General features: G+C 35.4%; 2 protein-coding genes across 6 annotated transcripts; both read left to right on the top strand.

The window, feature by feature from the left end:
• Positions 1 to 280: 280 nt before the first annotated feature.
• Positions 281 to 11,075, top strand: LOC140785791 (probable E3 ubiquitin-protein ligase ARI8). The gene is made up of 15 exons (XM_073133793.1): positions 281 to 730; positions 2,225 to 2,346; positions 3,563 to 3,665; positions 3,820 to 3,910; positions 5,012 to 5,184; positions 5,648 to 5,752; positions 6,011 to 6,099; positions 6,231 to 6,338; positions 6,443 to 6,533; positions 6,617 to 6,706; positions 7,044 to 7,091; positions 8,478 to 8,549; positions 8,647 to 8,746; positions 8,829 to 8,964; positions 10,555 to 11,075. Exons 1-15 carry the CDS (start codon positions 569 to 571, stop codon positions 10,814 to 10,816), a joined length of 1,752 nt encoding a protein of 583 aa, XP_072989894.1. The 5' UTR covers positions 281 to 568; the 3' UTR covers positions 10,817 to 11,075.
• Positions 11,076 to 11,851: 776 nt separating this feature from the next.
• LOC140785792 (uncharacterized) lies at positions 11,852 to 16,474 on the top strand. 5 transcript variants are annotated; one of them, XM_073133796.1, is made up of 9 exons: positions 11,852 to 11,977; positions 12,067 to 12,119; positions 12,474 to 12,657; positions 13,065 to 13,127; positions 13,385 to 13,451; positions 13,524 to 13,624; positions 14,169 to 14,213; positions 14,401 to 14,871; positions 15,985 to 16,474. In XM_073133796.1, the coding sequence occupies exons 3-9, from the start codon at positions 12,523 to 12,525 to the stop codon at positions 16,153 to 16,155; spliced, it is 1,053 nt and encodes a 350-aa protein (XP_072989897.1). In that variant the 5' UTR covers positions 11,852 to 11,977; positions 12,067 to 12,119; positions 12,474 to 12,522; the 3' UTR covers positions 16,156 to 16,474. The 5 variants fall into 5 exon arrangements, 4 of the variants coding, with proteins under 4 accessions (XP_072989897.1, XP_072989896.1, XP_072989895.1 ...); XM_073133795.1 differs by having other exon boundaries at positions 11,883 to 11,977; positions 12,054 to 12,119; XM_073133794.1 differs by having other exon boundaries at positions 11,934 to 12,119.
• Positions 16,475 to 17,261: the final 787 nt, after the last annotated feature.

The following is a 17,261-nucleotide window of genomic DNA, read 5'->3' as shown; positions in this document are numbered from 1 at the left end:
CGATTCCTCCATCTATTTGTCTGGAGAGAATGGGTTGGATAATATTATTGATGCATAGAAATTATGGCTACAAATATAGTTTTGCTAATATTTATTATCTTTTCATATATATTACATATTTATTATGTCGTATAGAAAAATCTAAACATACACGAGATTTAACAATAAATAATATTATTTCGAAGAATAAAAAAATAAAAAAAAAAAGGAAAAAAAATCAATTTAGCATAAACTATTTAGTCTTCGCAATCTCTGTTACGTTAGAAAAAGCAGGGGTGGGAATATCACTTTCCTTTCTCACTGCCTATCTTTCTCCCACCCACCTGTAAAATAAGAAGCCCACAGAGTTGTATGATGAAAGACTCAAAAGATACCGACTTGAAACCGAAAAGGGAAGGAAAAGAAACCCTGGCCTTTTTTATCCCTGTCTCCTTCCTCGAATTCGATCACCTACGCCCTTTTCCTTGATCGATTCAAAGCCCCTCTCTCCGATAATTTTCTTCTTCTTCGAGATCGGGATCGTGTAATTCGACGAGTTTTTATTTGGGGGATTTAAGGGCCAGGGGAGATGGATTCGGACGACGACATGCATGACGCAAACGATTCGGAGTCGGGGGATGAGGATTTCTACAGCGAGTACGGGGTGGAGAGCGAGGAATGCGACACCGACTACGATTTCGGCAACAACGACTCTGACGATTCCGAGGATGTGATCTCTCAACGCGAGCAGGTGGTGAATTGGAAGAAAAATTAAGAAAACTTGCTTTTTGTTGTTCTTACTTTGCCACGAAAACCTAGCCCTCTGATTTTAACGTCGTGAATAAAAAAAATTGCAGCTTGCTCTTTATGGATTATGGATCATAATCATTTAAAAAGGACTACTTAGTGAAAGTTATAGCACCGTCTTTGCTCGAATGAGGATTAATTCTTAATCCGATGGTTATACCATGGCATTGGACAAAGGTCCCCCCCCACCCCCCTTTTTTTTTCCTTTGAAACACTGAAGGTTTGACTCTAAGGTACACGTAAGATTATTTTTTGGATACTTACAGCTTCAAGCTTGTCATTCAATGAGAGTGTCTTGCCACTTATGATCCTCAAGAATTGAGTATCTTTGTCAAATATGTTGTTATGCAGGCATAGGCTAAGCTCCATTCTCCAACAATTGTATCTTTCTCAATTAATTTTTTTCTAGTTCCTTGGTAGTCAAGCCTCATGTATTGTCAAACCTATTGCATGACTATGGCAGTGTAATACATATTTCTACTGACTACTGCAGATGAATAAATATTTCAATGGCCATGACTAATTGTTTCCTGTGGCAACTGAGTTGATATAAACAAGTCCTTGGTTTGATTGAATTTTCACGTACTATTTTTATTTTTTTGCATTTAACCAAGAAACTGCCTTGTAATTGTCATTGTTTTTTTAAGTGCAAACAAAATAGAGGAGTTCTATATAAAGAGAAAATCTAAATAATAAATAAAGAGGCTAAGCAATAATGGCAACAATCTATTAACGTATAGAATAGAAAGACATTCAGAGATGTATTCGCAGGATATGCGAGGGACTGGAAATAGACATCTATACAGGGGTGCTGTAAGTTAGTTGGTGGGGGGGAACTTCTACTGAGGTGGTTTCAGGCTTGCATTTCAATCTTAAGGATATGTATGTAACGTAACATGTAGATGTATGCCTAAGTTGGGCTTTACTAGGAAAGGAGTAGAACGCTCAGTTAGAAAAGCATTGGGAGCTCAATTTGGAAAGGAAATAGAGATTCAGTTGAACTAATATTCCTATCAATTTAGAATTCTTTCCAATAGATATGCTGTCTTAATAAGAGTCAAATTCAGGCTGGCTGGCTTGTTTTCTTCTTTAAAGTCACTTATCACGTATATCTAATTTTAATAACCTGTTTGACATCTTATGTTGAATTTTTAAATCAATTTGGATATTTGCCACAAGCTAAACCAGAATAGACAGTTAATAAATTGAATTAAGATTGTGAATGATTACCACATCTGTTTTTTACCCAGATTATCTATCTGCATGTTATAACAAAACTGATGTATAGACAAATAAGAAATACTTTCTTTCGCATGAAAGGCTGAAACAATGTTGATATGTATTATTTGGCTTGTTAGTTTCCTATCCAGTTTTGGATCCTTTTTTTATCATTCTTATAGTGTTGAACTCCACAAGTTCCTGTTTGTAATTTCAACAGAGATACGTTGTTTTAAATGAAGCTGATGTATGTCAACACCAAGAGGATGATATAAGCAAGGTAGCTGCAGTACTTTCTATTCCAAGAGATTCGGCGTGCATCCTTCTTCATCATTACAAGTGGTTAGTCTAGTACCATTAGCAAAAGCCTAACAAGATCCTCTATTATGACTTTCATTTTACTGGACAAGAGTGCTTGGAATGATATATATGATAAATGTTTGTTGCTAAATTCATGTGGTTGTCATGTAGTCCTTGTAGCTAGCATGGAGCTCTTTAATGAAAATAGAAATAATTCACAGGAGCAGTATCTCTTCATAATGAGAATAATGTTGTGCTCTGTGGACAAGTCACCTTAAGTTATTAAGAATTACTCAGGTAGAATGTTACTTGAAAGTTTAAAATATTCAGGTACTATGTAAGATTAAACCATTCACTGTGGCTTCAACTCACAATCTCAAGTATGTTTGTTGCTCTATTATGGATTCAAGTCCAAACTAGTATGTAGCAGCGGTTGCCACTTATTTATGTTGGTACCAGCTTGTGTCTTGACAAAGAAGTGGCTGATGTAGTGATTATTGTGGATCCTGTAACTGCATTAAGATCAAGGTTTTAAAAGATTGTAGGAGGTTGATAGGCGGATAAACAAATAAAAGAAATAATAGTTAAAGAAAAAGTTAAAATTAGTACCTACAATCTAAACAATGTACTAATGCATTCTTGTTAAGAACTATAGCAAATTATTAGAGTCCACTAATTTATCAACAAGTACAATAATTTTTTATTTTGAAATTTAATCTACATGCTAAAATATAATACCAGATCTTAAGGCGGTCGGCTATGCAGGACATAAGCGGAGACTATTTATTATATTTTATCTAAGGCAAGAGCCTAGATGTTAAACTGAAAGTTTTTTAAAACAATGACTACGATATAAAGATATTACTAGTGCAGCTGAAGTTAGTTTCCTTGCAGTAGCAATGTTGGAGTTATTATCATTCTAATATTGTGGATAACTGTTGACAGTTTCTTTTGTCCGTTCCGAGTGAAAAAGGTAAAATGGCAGATTACTATATTGGAGGAGCCTCCAAAGGGAAAACATGTAGATTCCTTTGCATGGGGATAAGTTCACTAGTGTATTTCATCAGAGTATTATGTTCTATAAATTTCTCACTTTTGCAGTTGCAGCATTATTCATGCATTTGAAGTTAGCTATGCTGATAATATTTTACTTCAAATTGCTGTTAATAGTTCGTGCCTAATTAGGACGGGATGCGTCACACATTCTGATGCTCTATTCTTTTTTTCTTTTCTTTTTTCTGTTTTACTGAGCATACAGGAATGTCAGTAAGGTACATGATGAATGGTTTGCAAATGAGGAAGATGTTCGTAGAAAGGTTGGCTTGTTGGAGAACCAAGTTGAAATTCCCAAAGTTGGGGAAGTGAGTATCTACCTTTCAGAAGAAGAGTCTTGCTGATGTTTCACTTGTTTTGCTTAAACCTTGGGCTGTTTGATTCTTTTTGTCGGCTTCCCTTCTCTTTTTCTCTTTTCAGATTTAGTCTGCTGTCCACTTATGATTGCTCTTTTGGTGGCAGCTAACTTGCGGAATATGTTTTGAAACTTATCCTCCCAATATGATGTGTGCTGCTGCTTGTGGCCATCATTTTTGTGGTGCTTGTTGGCAAGGTATGTTTTCAGTTCAAGTTAATTTGACTGTTTGGAGCTTTCCTATTATCATCTTTCAATTTTATGTATTTTCATCTAGTACTATGACTGGAACTGCTAAGTTATTTCTTGTATTAGGTGCTCTTGAGATTCCTCTTAGATATGATAAGATTTCCCTTTGTTGTTTTTAAGTGCTTTGCATGCATTAATATCTTCTACTCTGTGTAAGAGGGATTCAGTTTGACTGTTCCATTTGATTACTGACTAAAAAATCACTCCTGATTTAGCTTTATTTAGCATTTATTTGTTGTGTGTACAGTATATAAATGTTCATTCTACTCCAGGCTTTACTTTTAAATTAGGAGTTGAAATGGTTCTCCAGAAGTTGATCAGTACTAGGTTGACGCTTTAAGAATGGATATTTTTATTAGTATAAATGGTACCCAACACCATCTCTTAGTCCTATTTATGTAGACATCTGGTTTCTAACAGTAGATAAATAAGCCATACTCCATTTTGAATATCCTGTCAGTAGTTGGAAGGAGGTTTGGACTCGTAATGGAAGAAGAAAGTAATATATCGTTTAGAAGATTTTGCTCTCTTAAAAGTGCAGTGTGAGACAAAGCTAAGTAGGGGTTATATATGACTGTATGCCAGTATCTGATATGAAACTAGAAGATCATAGAAGATAAGGATTTATATAGGTTAAAGAGGGTGTCAGATGATTGTGAATGGTCATTTGCAGTTTGCACCATTAATTATCATCATCAATCTGCCTCGTTTACTACTTTTTTTTCTTGTAAATAGAAGTTTTTTCCCATGGTCTGCATTCTTTACTGGAATTTTTATCTAAGATGAAATCCTAAGAAATTTTCTAATGCTGAGAAATCTCTATTGCTTTGTTTTTGTACTCCTCAAATCTTCAAACCTTGTTGCCTATATTCTAGTTGAAACAGTTCACTTTTTCTAATTCAATTGTAATTTTTTTCTTGAAACCAATATGGCACGAAGCATAAAATATTTCGAATATTGATATATATTTTTCCACTAGTTCCTTTTTAATTTATTTTTCTTGAAAAAAAGTTTGTGCCCATCTTCAGATTTTCATGCTCTTATTGGCAGGTTACATTGTTGCATCAATACATGATGGTCCAGGATGCTTGTCTTTGCGATGTCCTGATCCATCTTGCACTGCTGCTATTGGTCAAGACATGATTAACAAACTAGCTACAGATGAAGATAAAGAGAAATATGCACGATATATTTTTCGATCATATGTTGAAGATAATAGAAAGGTAAATTTGCTATAATACAAAACTGGAAATTTTACAGTAATGATTAATGAATTCATGGTGTAGTTTTATTGAACATATATGTTGTATTGGAGCATTGTGTTGTGCCCAATGAATCAAGCTTTTAGCATTCTCATTTTGAACTTGTTTCTTCGATCATATGTTGAAGATAATGGTAAATTTGTTCCAGCACAAAACTACAAATCTTATAGCAATGATTGTTGAGTTCATGTTATTTATTGAACATATATGTATATTGGAGTGTTGTGTTTAATGAATCAAGCTTTAACATTCTGTTGTGAACTTGTGATCTTTAACATTGTTGTCTCCCACTAGAAGTACAAACTTCTAGTTCAGGGTATTTTGGTCTGTAAATAGCATTTGAATTTCCTTGTTGTTTTGGAGAGGTATAGTTCTTTTATATTGTCCTTTACAATGCAAAATTTCTTTTTTTCCCTTCCTGCAGATAAAATGGTGTCCTGCTCCTGGCTGTGAGTTTGCAGTGGAATTTCTTGTGGGCGGTGGACACTTTGATGTTTCCTGCAATTGTTCATCTTTCTTTTGCTGGAATGTGAGTATTTCATTTGGAGGCTTTCTTCTATGCTCCACCATTCAAAACCCCTCTACCATGCACCCGGGCCCACCACACAAAAAGGGACTGTTGGGGGGAACTTCAAACCTTGCATAATAGTTCTTGGATGGGCAAGAATGAATGGTGGAAGGGTATTGAAAATTTTCCCTTTTGTTATAATTAGGTGATACTTTGTTCCTTTAAATGTGAATATTATAATCTCTAGAACATCTGAGTTATAACAAGCAAAATATGCAGTGCACAGAGGAAGCTCACCGCCCAGTTGACTGCGGAACTGTGGCCAAGTGGGTTTTAAAAAACAGTGCCGAGTCCGAAAATATGAATTGGTATGCATAACTATATTTTTGATACTTTATCCAGCTAAATTCTGTCTCTTTTTGGTCTATATTTGAATACTTTTAGCTGGCTTTCCACTGTGTGACAAATGTAACTAGTCATCTTTTGCGTAAATGCTTAGGATACTGGCCAATTCCAAGCCTTGTCCAAAGTGCAAGCGGCCAATAGAGAAAAATCACGGCTGCATGCATATGACGTGCACTCCACCCTGTAAATTTGAGTTTTGCTGGTATGATTTATGATTTTCAACTAGTGAATAGTTTTTCAAGTGATTAAAAAAAAATAACATCTTTGAATGTTTCTAAGCCAGTGTGATTTTCATTATGATTAAAGGTTATGCCTTGGGGCATGGTTGGAGCATGGTGAAAGAACTGGTGGGTTTTATGCTTGTAATCGCTATGAAGCGGCAAAGAAGGAGGGCGTGGTATGATTTCTTTCTGGAAGTAATTTATACATTCAACTCTGCTTAATAAGAGAGATCATTCTCATAACATTCTTTTGTTGCAGTATGATGATTCTGAAAGGAGGAAGGAAATGGCTAAAAACTCACTTGAGAGATACACACATTATTATGAACGTTGGGCATCAAACCAGTCAGTATGTGCACAATGACGGCAAATTATGACGATTCTTTTCCATTTATTAGTTGCCAACCAATAAATGCAGTTGATAGTATAATTTTCTGTTTAGCTGATAGCTTATTCGTATTCCTTTTGAACATATTTGCCTAATCTACCTTTCACTTATCATCGCTGATGAGCAAGTTTGGTCCATAATTAACTTGTAGTTTTGGAATTTTTTGTTTTATATATTATAATTTCCTGTCCAGTTGACAAGGAATTGGCATTTACATCTGAAATTTGGATCACAATTTTTCCTGTTCTATATAATAGTTAATTTTAAAACTGAATAAATGTCTCTCTTGTATTGACAGTCAAGACAGAAAGCACTTTCTGATCTACACAGTATGCAAACTGAAAAGGTATTCATCCTCGTCTCTTTGCTATGTATCTCCCTGTCAGTTCCATGGAAGTAGACTAATTGAAGTACTTTATTTTTAATACTTTTGCAAATATTATGTTCCTTTGGTTGCTTTATAAATAAGCACAATGGTTCAGACCTAATGACCTATTGGCCATTATCCACTATTAAGGCAATGTAATCCTATATGAAACCTACTGCCCACCTGTTCAACGATTGGGTTGAGTCGGTTGACATGTACATTAATGCAAAAGGTGATTTAGGATTTGGTAGTTGGGAGTTGGATTGCAGAGGGTCCATGAAGATTATAAATCATGCAGGCCTTTTCTAAGAGCCAGATTTTACATGGTAGTGCATTTACTGTTCTTTTCACTGAAGCAGTTAGCAGTCTAACCCTCATGAATGTCAAAGATGAAGTGATCAATTTTAAAAGGATATTTTGTTGGTATCAACAATAAGCCAAAGCAGTCTTGTTAAATAGTAGAGCTTGTTTTGTGCTTTTGCAATGTCCTCTGGACCATCATACAATTCTTGTATCCTAGGGTTTTAAACAACAAGTGAATGATTAGTTATTCACTTATGCGTTATAGACGTACTCATGTGTCCCGTCGTATCGTGTATGGCTTAGTATCATTCTACATCATTATCAGCCAGCACTATGCTGACATTTGTCAGACATATTTATCTGCCCCTACACCTATATATGTGAATGTGGCATGTGTAATTGTCCTCTATTCCTCTCAGCTCAGGTAGGCAAGTTTTGACACCCCTATCTTCAAATTATTTACTATTTACATTGCAGCCTTTGCTATAATATTATTAAGTGTAACTACTCTAGAAACTTGAGTTATTAGAGAATAATAATTTTTTTAATCTTTTTATCTTTATATCCTAGTACTCCTCATTTCTTGATTTGAGGCATTTTTTATAGGGCTCAAGAAATGAATTTGACTTAAATGGGTGGAGGTCTTATATTTTAATTAGTAGATAGGTCTGATAGGATTTGAATTCAATACTTCTTGATCTGGTATTATGTGAACTCACCAATTGTTCTAAAAGATTGAATTTAAAAAAAAGTGAAGTTAATTTTTTTTTATACTATAACAAACACTAAAAATTGTTCTTCTGCTGAACATTTTATCCATTGCTGAAACAAATAGGAATGGCCTTTATCTTGTTCTTATAATAATTTGGTTGGAGTTCTTTCCAGGTATAGAAAATCACACATTGATGACAGCAGCTTAGCAGTTTTTTTTTTCCTCTTCTTTCTTTAATATTTGCACTTTAGCATCTAGCTTAAAATCTGCACTAGCACATTTCTTTTAATAGGGGACATGCTTTTTGATTTAGAGATGAAAAGTATGTCAATAACCAACTGTTTATGCAGCTTGACAAGCTGAGTGAGATTATAAAGGAACCGCAGTCCCAGCTCAAATTCATAGTTGAAGCCTGGTTACAGGTTTGCTGCAACTTCTTTATTTTCCTTTTATTTACCTTTCAAATGTGGGTTTTATATCTATTCCATTATTTTCTGATGGTTTAATCTCAATTTGCAGATTGTAGAGTGCAGGCGAGTGCTAAAATGGACATATGCTTATGGATATTACCTACCAGAGAACGAGCATGCCAAGAGGCAGTTTTTTGAGTATCTTCAAGGTTCTTAATTGTCTTATTGACTTTGTTTTTGGTCGTGTGCCTTATAATCAGAACTGATGAAGTATCTGCAAATTATTTGTAGGTGAGGCAGAGTCTGGTTTAGAACGCCTTCATCAATGTGCAGAGAAGGAACTCCAAATTTATTTTGAAGCATCTCCTGATTCTCCTCCCTTGAAAGAGTTCAATGATTTTCGTGTAAAACTTGCTGGACTGACTAGGTTTGTATAGCTCTACAATTGTGTCTAGGTCCTATGCCCCCGTTTTCTATCATCTGCAGTAGACAATGAAAGGCATCTACTGGTGTTTTACATGGGTACTTAGTCACTTTTGCCTTTCTCTTGCAAGTTGTCATTGACCACACGGGACTTGATTCTTTTTGTGATCAAACTGCAAGAAACATTCATAACATAAAACCCATAAGCAGCCTCTCTTATGATCACTAAGATATCTACCATTTTCGTTCTGTTCTATTTTTCTTTTGCATATCGTAATAGTCTGACTATTTTGGTTCTTTATAGCTATTTATTTGTCTACTTGATATTAATTTTCCTTTTCATGTATTAGGAATTTCTTAGAGTTTGTATTTAACTGCCAGGTTGATTCCCTGCTAGGCCATTGTGATCAGTTTGTGAAGCCAGTAGGGCTCGAGTTGCTTGAATGGGCTATATTCATAATTAGTCAATTTACTTTTATTCCTTGCGTGTAACTGCTGGTGCTTAATAAGCTTGAGTCTTTGACTCAATTATATGTTCCTTTTCATAATTTATTTTTTCATTTACATGTGAAAAGATACAGCAAATTGGGACAAAGGACAGTATTTTATACTGTTGGTAAGATCAAGCATTCTAATATGTGTATTAAACTAAGTACCATTTCTTTGTGAGACCATTCAAGTCTTTAAAAAAGAGCAAGTATTGTTAAAATTGCAGTCTTTGCAGAGATTTGTGATTTCTGTATTCTCCATCTATATTGTTTTGGAAGATAAAGAATCTACATGTTGAGCTGATTTAAGAACACTATTGGGCTTCCGATTTCCTATGCTTCTTTACTTTTTTGGCTTTTGCCCCTTTGAACTTTCTTCTTTTAAGGGAATCACAAGAACAAAATGTCAAGGAATTTGTAGAGTTGTTAAGTTCTTTGATGTTAGCCTTTTACATTGCTTAAGTAGTATATTGTCCGGAATACACTTGAAAAATAGCTAAGATGTACGGAATTATGGCAGCCAACCTGTTTTATCTTGCTAATGCCCTGTATTCATTTTTTTTTCCTGTGAATACTTCTTTACATATATTAAGTTCTTCATCAAGTCATAGAGTATATCAGAAGTGATGTTAACTTCCTTTTAGCTCATTCACTACCTACTACCTAATAAGGATCTAGACCTTATTTAGTCAGAGAAGATTTGCTTTAAAGTTTTCTTTAGAAGTTCTTTGAGAAATTGACTCTTGAATTTTATCTCAACTGCTGCTGCAGCAATCAATCAGTTCAATTATGTTTTAGTTAGTATGCTGCCATTCTACTCGTTTGCTTAGATTTTTCATCAGAATCTGATATTGCAGAGGAGCAATACAGACTAACATAGATCTTTATACAATTTTATTTTTTCATCTTGTTCGTGATACTTTATCAAACTTGTTCTCTCGTTAAAGCTCCTACTACAATATAATGATTATTCTGTATTATGCTGGATTTAACTGGATTCATTAGACCACCGTTTTTTTTTTTTTTTTTTTTTTGCCTTCTCTTTCGTAGCATTAGTTCTATGAATATCGAGCTGAATTCACATTGTTGATTCCTTCACTTGACAGTGTTACCAGGAACTACTTTGAGAACCTTGTTCAGGCCCTGGAGTCTGGATTGGAGGATGTCAACTCTGCCAACCATCAAGCTGCATGCAGTCAGAGCTCTGGCTCTAAGAACCTGGGCGCGAGGGGTAAAAGTGGGAAGAGCAAGGCAGCTAAATCAGGTGTTCCCGCTCAAGGTTTGAATGACTTCTGGTCATGTGACCGCTGCACCTATGCGAATGCTACATCATCTAATAGATGCCAGATGTGTGGGCATCATCAATAGGTTTCAGAAGAAATGAACTCTGATATACACTGTTCACTTTGCCTGGTAAGAAGAGGGGGTGAACAGATGCCATCACAGTGCTGTTCGTCTATTTTAATAAAAAAATGCATATAGAAAGGGTTTAGAAGATGAACAAAACTTCCCATATTGAGGTATAAAGTGCTCTTGATCTCTAGGGAGATCTAAATTGGTCCTATCACTCTCTGTACATATGTATGTAAAAATTGGCTCATTTTATTGCAACTCTAATTGTGCATAAGACAGACTACAATGCAACTTTATTATCCTTCTCCTTTGCTGTTCAGGTCGTTAATAAATTATAAAACTTACTGATCCTCACAACCTACTAGCTAATTCTCATCCTGTTGTTCTAGCAATGACTATGAGAATGCTTGGGACTCTTGAGTGCCGTTCTCTCTTCCTATACATAGGTTTTCAATGATTTGTCTTCTTATTCGTATGAGTGCATATCATTTTCAATATTTTACATGCTTCAGAGGAATTTGATTGTGAGAATTGCAAGATTTTCTGGTGATCCATGAGAGGACTGTATTGAGATAGATTTATTAATGCTGTTTGTGTAGATCTACTTACAGAAAGGTCTGCTAGATAAATTGCTTGGCCATATCAATCGTAGGAAAAATGCTCTTTGTTGAGGCATGTCATCTGGGTGTTAATACTTTCTGATGGTTTGCAACAAAGTAAAACTACTTCCTATGATTTCATTTTTATCAGATGTCTCCGACTATGGAATTATTGGAAAGCAGCAAGAGGAATGATTCTAGAAAGTTATTTAAACATCTAATCTTTTTTTATTTATTTATTTGGTCATCCTGGAGTACCGAATGATATATAATAAATTGAGAGGGTTTTTTTTTTTTTGGATTAATAATTGATGGTTGAATTAAATTGCCATGGTTGGTGTGGACACTGGGGGAGCCTTAAAACCCGGGCCGGCATGTCTGCTAATGGCGTCAATAGAAACACCCTGATTTTCCTAAGTAAATTACAAGAATGCCATCCTCTTCGATTTCCACGCTAGCCGCGCCGTTTTTTAGGGTGTCGAGGCGCAAGCGGCGGGCTTATCGATATTACCGGGTGATCACAGGGCTAAAGTGGGGATTTTATGTCCGAAATACCCCAAGCTCTCTCCAGAGCAAGGCAAGCTTCTCTCTCGTCTCTCGTCTCTCGTCTCTCGTCTCTCGCTTCTGCCTGCCTTTTGACTTCGCAGGTTTAGGGTTTTCTTGCAGGATCCAAAGTTTCTTCGAGATTAACGAATCCCCTCCGCAGATCCTTTGGTCAAGTACGTGATTTTCCCTCTTCCTTTCTTGGAGTTAATTTCTTCCAATCTCTTGTTCCATGTATGGGTTCTAGTGTTTGCTATTGAGGGATGCTTTGTTTGCGCGCGAAAACGTAGTTACTCTTTGTTTATCGATTGGCTTGAGAAGAAAGACGGCTTTTTTTTTTTGTGATGGATTGTATATTCTTTTGGAGTTATTACTAATTTTTGCTGATTTGTATGGATTTAACTTTGAAAATGAGCTTGGAAAACAAAGTTATTTTTCACGATCTTTGCATGAATTTTGACCGTGTGGCTTTGATTGTTTCGTTGGTGGCGGTATTTATCATCTCTTTGTTGCCATTAATACATAATTAGGAGCGAATTGGTGTTCTAGCTTCTGATAGAAGGAATTGAGAGGAAGAAGATGCGTGCGCCATCACTCCTTGCACAATGCTTGCCTGGATTGGCACCCCATGACAAGGCGAATCATTGCGTTAACATTGTTTCAGAAAGAGATATTCATCTTCCTTCACCGGCAGTTGAGATTATTCCATCGAAGGTATTTTACATTTCCCTAGATTGTGGTTGGGGGTCATAGTTCAATCATTCAGTGGCTTAACCAATTAATAAATTGAGTAAATAGACTGTGGTGCACGGGTTTTCGTTCCAGGAAAGTTGCTTACGTTTGCAGCAGAATTGTTCGTTTGAAGGGAAATTAGTTGATGTCTGCTTCAGAGAGGGATTCATCCTTTAGTGTCAATTGGGACTAAAGGCTCTGTTGCTGCTGTTGTTGTATTCATCCTTTAGTCTTATTAAATACTCTGCTCATTTAGTCTTGGTTGATAAAATGGGATTGCTTTGTTGACATTTTATATAGTTCTGCAATTTTGCTGTCATTTTTTATTCAAGAAAGGAAAATATCTTATTCTTTCTATTAACATGACCACTATTTTACTTGGCTTGTAGAATGCTCACCCCTATAAATATGCTGGAGAGAATGTTGAAATGCAAGGCCTGAACATCTTCAAGGTATTGGTATATTTTAATTCCATCTCTTGTGTTATTTATTATACCATTCAAATCTACTGGCAATCATTTATTTGCAAAGCTAGATTGTGATCCTTGACTAGCATATTGTGCCAAAGCCTTGTGATGTCATGAATTTGACCATCAGAGTCAGCGGAGGACAATTTTCTCTGCTGCCTCAGTTAAACTGATGTTACAGTTCTTTGGCTTGTTTCTTTTATTTAGTATTGATAGCTTTACGTATTTAACACGTGCTTCAGGGAAAAGTTAGTGTGGCTGATATTATTGGGCTTTCTAAATCTGATACAGTGCCCTCAAAAGGTGAAGGTAAGTGTACTAATTCTAGTGACCAGTTTATATGGGAATCATATGCAGCTTTCTTATTACGTTTCACTGTAGGTGCTCTGAAATCCTGGGAGAGTTCAATTGATCTTGTAAATGTTCTTAAAAATGAGATCCGCGATGGTCTATTAAGCTTTAGAGGCAAAAGGATTCTAGAGGTACTTCTTAAATATCTTGTAATGAGTATTTTGGCTGAAATTTCGTCCTTCTAATAAATATGAAGATATTTTTATTAATTTTTCTTGGCAGTTCCTCAAAAGAAAAGAGCAAAATATGAGGAAATATGGTACTATATGAAAATATGCCAACAGAGATTTCTTAAAGACTTAAACCATAAGTGGTTTAGATCTGAAGTTGCCACCAATGAAAATAAATAGAAAGATCTGAAAGAAGCTACATAATTCTACGCATGTGGTTTGAAGTGTAAAACTACCACTACAACATAAGAAATGAGAGTGAAAGAAACCCTTCAAATCAAAGAACACCATAATTTACTGTAGATTAGATTGATGAAAATTGATTTGGAAGTGCTGGAAACCTTTGTGAAGCATGGGCTTATTGTTATTTTATTACTTTATACATATTGAAGGCTAGAACAGCATGATTTGAGAAATCTCCGCTTGATGCATCCATTCATTGCATGAAGTTCTGATGTCTTGCTCCTATTCTTAGAAGTTTCTAATAACAGATTCTCTCTTGCAGCTTGGCTGTGGGTATGGTCTTCCTGGCATATTTGCTTGTTTGAAGGTATGTTTATTCTCTAAGTAAAATGTTGAAAGTAACTTTCCAGTGTCATGATTCAGTACTATCTACTATGCATTGGTTGGTTTGTCATTGGAACACATGTTTCATTAGTTCAGTTTTGTCCCAGTTACTGTTTCTTCTTATTATTTTGTTTTTTTATTAACTAATTTTCTTACCAAACCTTTTCCAGGGTGCTTCAACGGTGCATTTTGAAGATTCCAGTGCTGAAACAATAAGATGCAAAACAATACCCAATGTCCTTGCAAATCTTGAACAGGCACGGGATAGACAGAGCCGCCAGCCTGAGAGTCCCCTCACTCCATCTCGACAACAATTGCCCCATGATATTCGGTTTTATGCTGGGGAGTGGGAGGAGCTTCATACAGTCCTCTCAGTTGTGCAGGAAGATGGTTTTGAGGTAGCACCAGTTATGGGTTTCGGTTTCTCTGAAGATGATCTTGTGGATGGATATAGCAGTCAGGATGGTAGCATCATTGGTCATGAAACCTCCTCTAGGCGATCAAGAAAGCTCTCTGGGAGCCGCGCGTGGGAGAGGGCAAATGAGAGAGACCCAGGAGATGGTGGATATGATGTTGTTTTGATTAATGACATCCCTTACACGGCAAACTCTCTCCACAACTTCTATTCCCTAATAAAAAAGGTTAGTTTCTAATAAAATCAACCCATCTTACCTTTTGTGTTTTCTCCTCTAGCTTGAACTGCCATCTGCTCATGTATGAGGTTGAATTGACTTGACCTCTGATGGCAAGCATGAATCCTTCTTCATGTGGTTCCTACTCAGTTAAAAACTTAAAATCATGGTAAATGCAACGGGTTGTTTTGGACAAGTAATGTTTCTATTTCTTCTTCATCTTCAGTTAGTTAAATTCATCATTTGTGCACTTGACTGAACAGGAAATGGGACTATTTGGCAATTGAGGATAACCCTATAAGGTGGTTATAATGGATTCATGTTGCTGTATTTTGATTTTGATGACTCACTTAAGTTGATTTATGCATTCTTGTTTCATTTGTCATTTGGGGAGAGGAAGATTGAAAAGAGAGCTTTTTCCAACTAAGAAAGCATTATATATAGCTTTTTTATTGTGACACAAGTAGAAGTAAAATTTGACACAAGGTTACTGCTGCAAACATCCTCAATTTGGAACTAAATCTAGAATAAGGATCATGATGGTTCTTGACTGATATGCTGCAACTGGTAATGATTTTGATGGTACTTGATGAATTTGATGGTCTTTGCAAAGATGAATTGCCACTCTGATTCTGTAACATAGGGAAGTAATTGAATGTTTACAATTTATGTTGTGATTTAGTAGGGTATACTGTTCAGATCTAGCGTTGTTAGCGAAGGAATAAAAGAATAATGTCTTCTGCACTGGGTAATCAACCTGTTGTATTAATTGAGTTCTTTGCAAGAAGGAATGATTTCTACCAAAAAAGGGATCTATAACTTCCATCCAAGTAGTTTATGTATCTACCAACTTCCTTGGTCTTCAGGTACCTGCATCATCAGTAGTCTTTGAGAGCTCAACTTTCTTTGTCAAGTCATATAGGTATAGAAAATAAATAGAAGGGGAAATGTAGGAGACTTGCCATTAGAATCTTAAGTGGGAATGCCAATAGATACATGGTCAAGGAACTTTATATTTTTTCTGCATATATTTATAATCATTTTATGGTTTCTCATTATACAGAGATGTCTTTGTTAGTATTCTGGATTCTTTTCATCTCATCAGAGATATCATTCTTGCAGTGCTTGAAACCACCATATGGGGTGTTGTATTTGGCTAACAAGAAGCACTATGTTGGCTCCAACAGTGGAGTGCGGCAGCTAAGAGCCCTCGTAGACGAAGAAGGCACTTTTGGAGCTCACCTTGTCTCAGAATCCGCAGACAAAGAGATCTGGAAATTCTTTTTCAAGTAAGCCTGGGAACATGGTAGGTGAAGAAAAGAGAAGATGCCGCGCCTTCCATGACTTCCCTTTGATACTCCTAATATGTATATGCAGCACTACTTTAATCTTTTTCTTTTCCGTTTTAATAAAAAGTTTCTGGACCCCATGTTCCGAGCAGTGCTGAATTCCTGCTCAAGATACTATTTGTACATTTCTTTTCTCCTATGTTATGTTTCCACTGAGTTACTGATTCGAGTTTAAATCATAGTTCACTGTTATTCCACTTTGTGAAGGAACTGAGAAAAGGTCATATATTTGTCCTTAATACACGCAAGGTTGATTGTTTTGAGTTCAGGTCTTAATTATACACTCTCTTTTACTTTTGATGGTAGCTGTTAATTGTTATTATGCTATTCTAACTGCTTCAAGGTTTTTCTGTTTAGAAATTCCAACTTGGAAGACATGAACTTGTATCTTTTTATATAATTGAGAATGGGTGAAACAAAGACCTACAAAAGTAAAAGGCTTTTTGATTTTTTGGTGTAAAGGAAGTAAATACTTTTAAACCTCGATTTATTTCAACGATTATGGTTGAAAGCGAGACAATTTCAAAGTATCTTTTTTAATTTTAGATTTTTGGTTTCTTTTGTTTTATAGGGTGACACAATATATGCCTATTTTTACATACATCACTATTTCTTTTCTACACTTTGATCTTCTTTATTATAAAAACATCAAATAATAATTTTATGCTTAATTCTTTTTCTTTAAAATCGGAGTAAAATGATTGAGCAGGTTGTATTCATATATCATTTTATAATAGAAAATCTTAGGTTTTGTTTAGTTTGAGATTAAGTTTCGAACTTAATTAGTTAGTCTTAATTTTTTAAAAAAATAAATTTGATTATATATGAATAAGATAAAAAGATGTTGGGTTATTAAACTAGTTTAGGAGTTTCTGAACAGAAAGTTTCTAAATTTAAAGCAAATAAGTAATAAAATGTACATTTTAGAGTGTTTCTTATAGTTAAAAAGTCAATGAAACATGTAAAATAAATAAATTAGTCAACCATAATTATCCTTAAAAAAAGATTCTATAATTTATTCCGTGGGTAGTACACAAGGACGATTTCACA

This window comes from Typha latifolia, chromosome 4, assembly GCF_019914945.1.
Source record: "Typha latifolia isolate L0001 chromosome 4, TyphaL0001v2, whole genome shotgun sequence".
NCBI lineage: Eukaryota > Viridiplantae > Streptophyta > Magnoliopsida > Poales > Typhaceae > Typha > Typha latifolia.
Note: the sequence above shows the minus strand (reverse complement) of the source record. Positions and strands in the feature narration are given on the sequence as shown.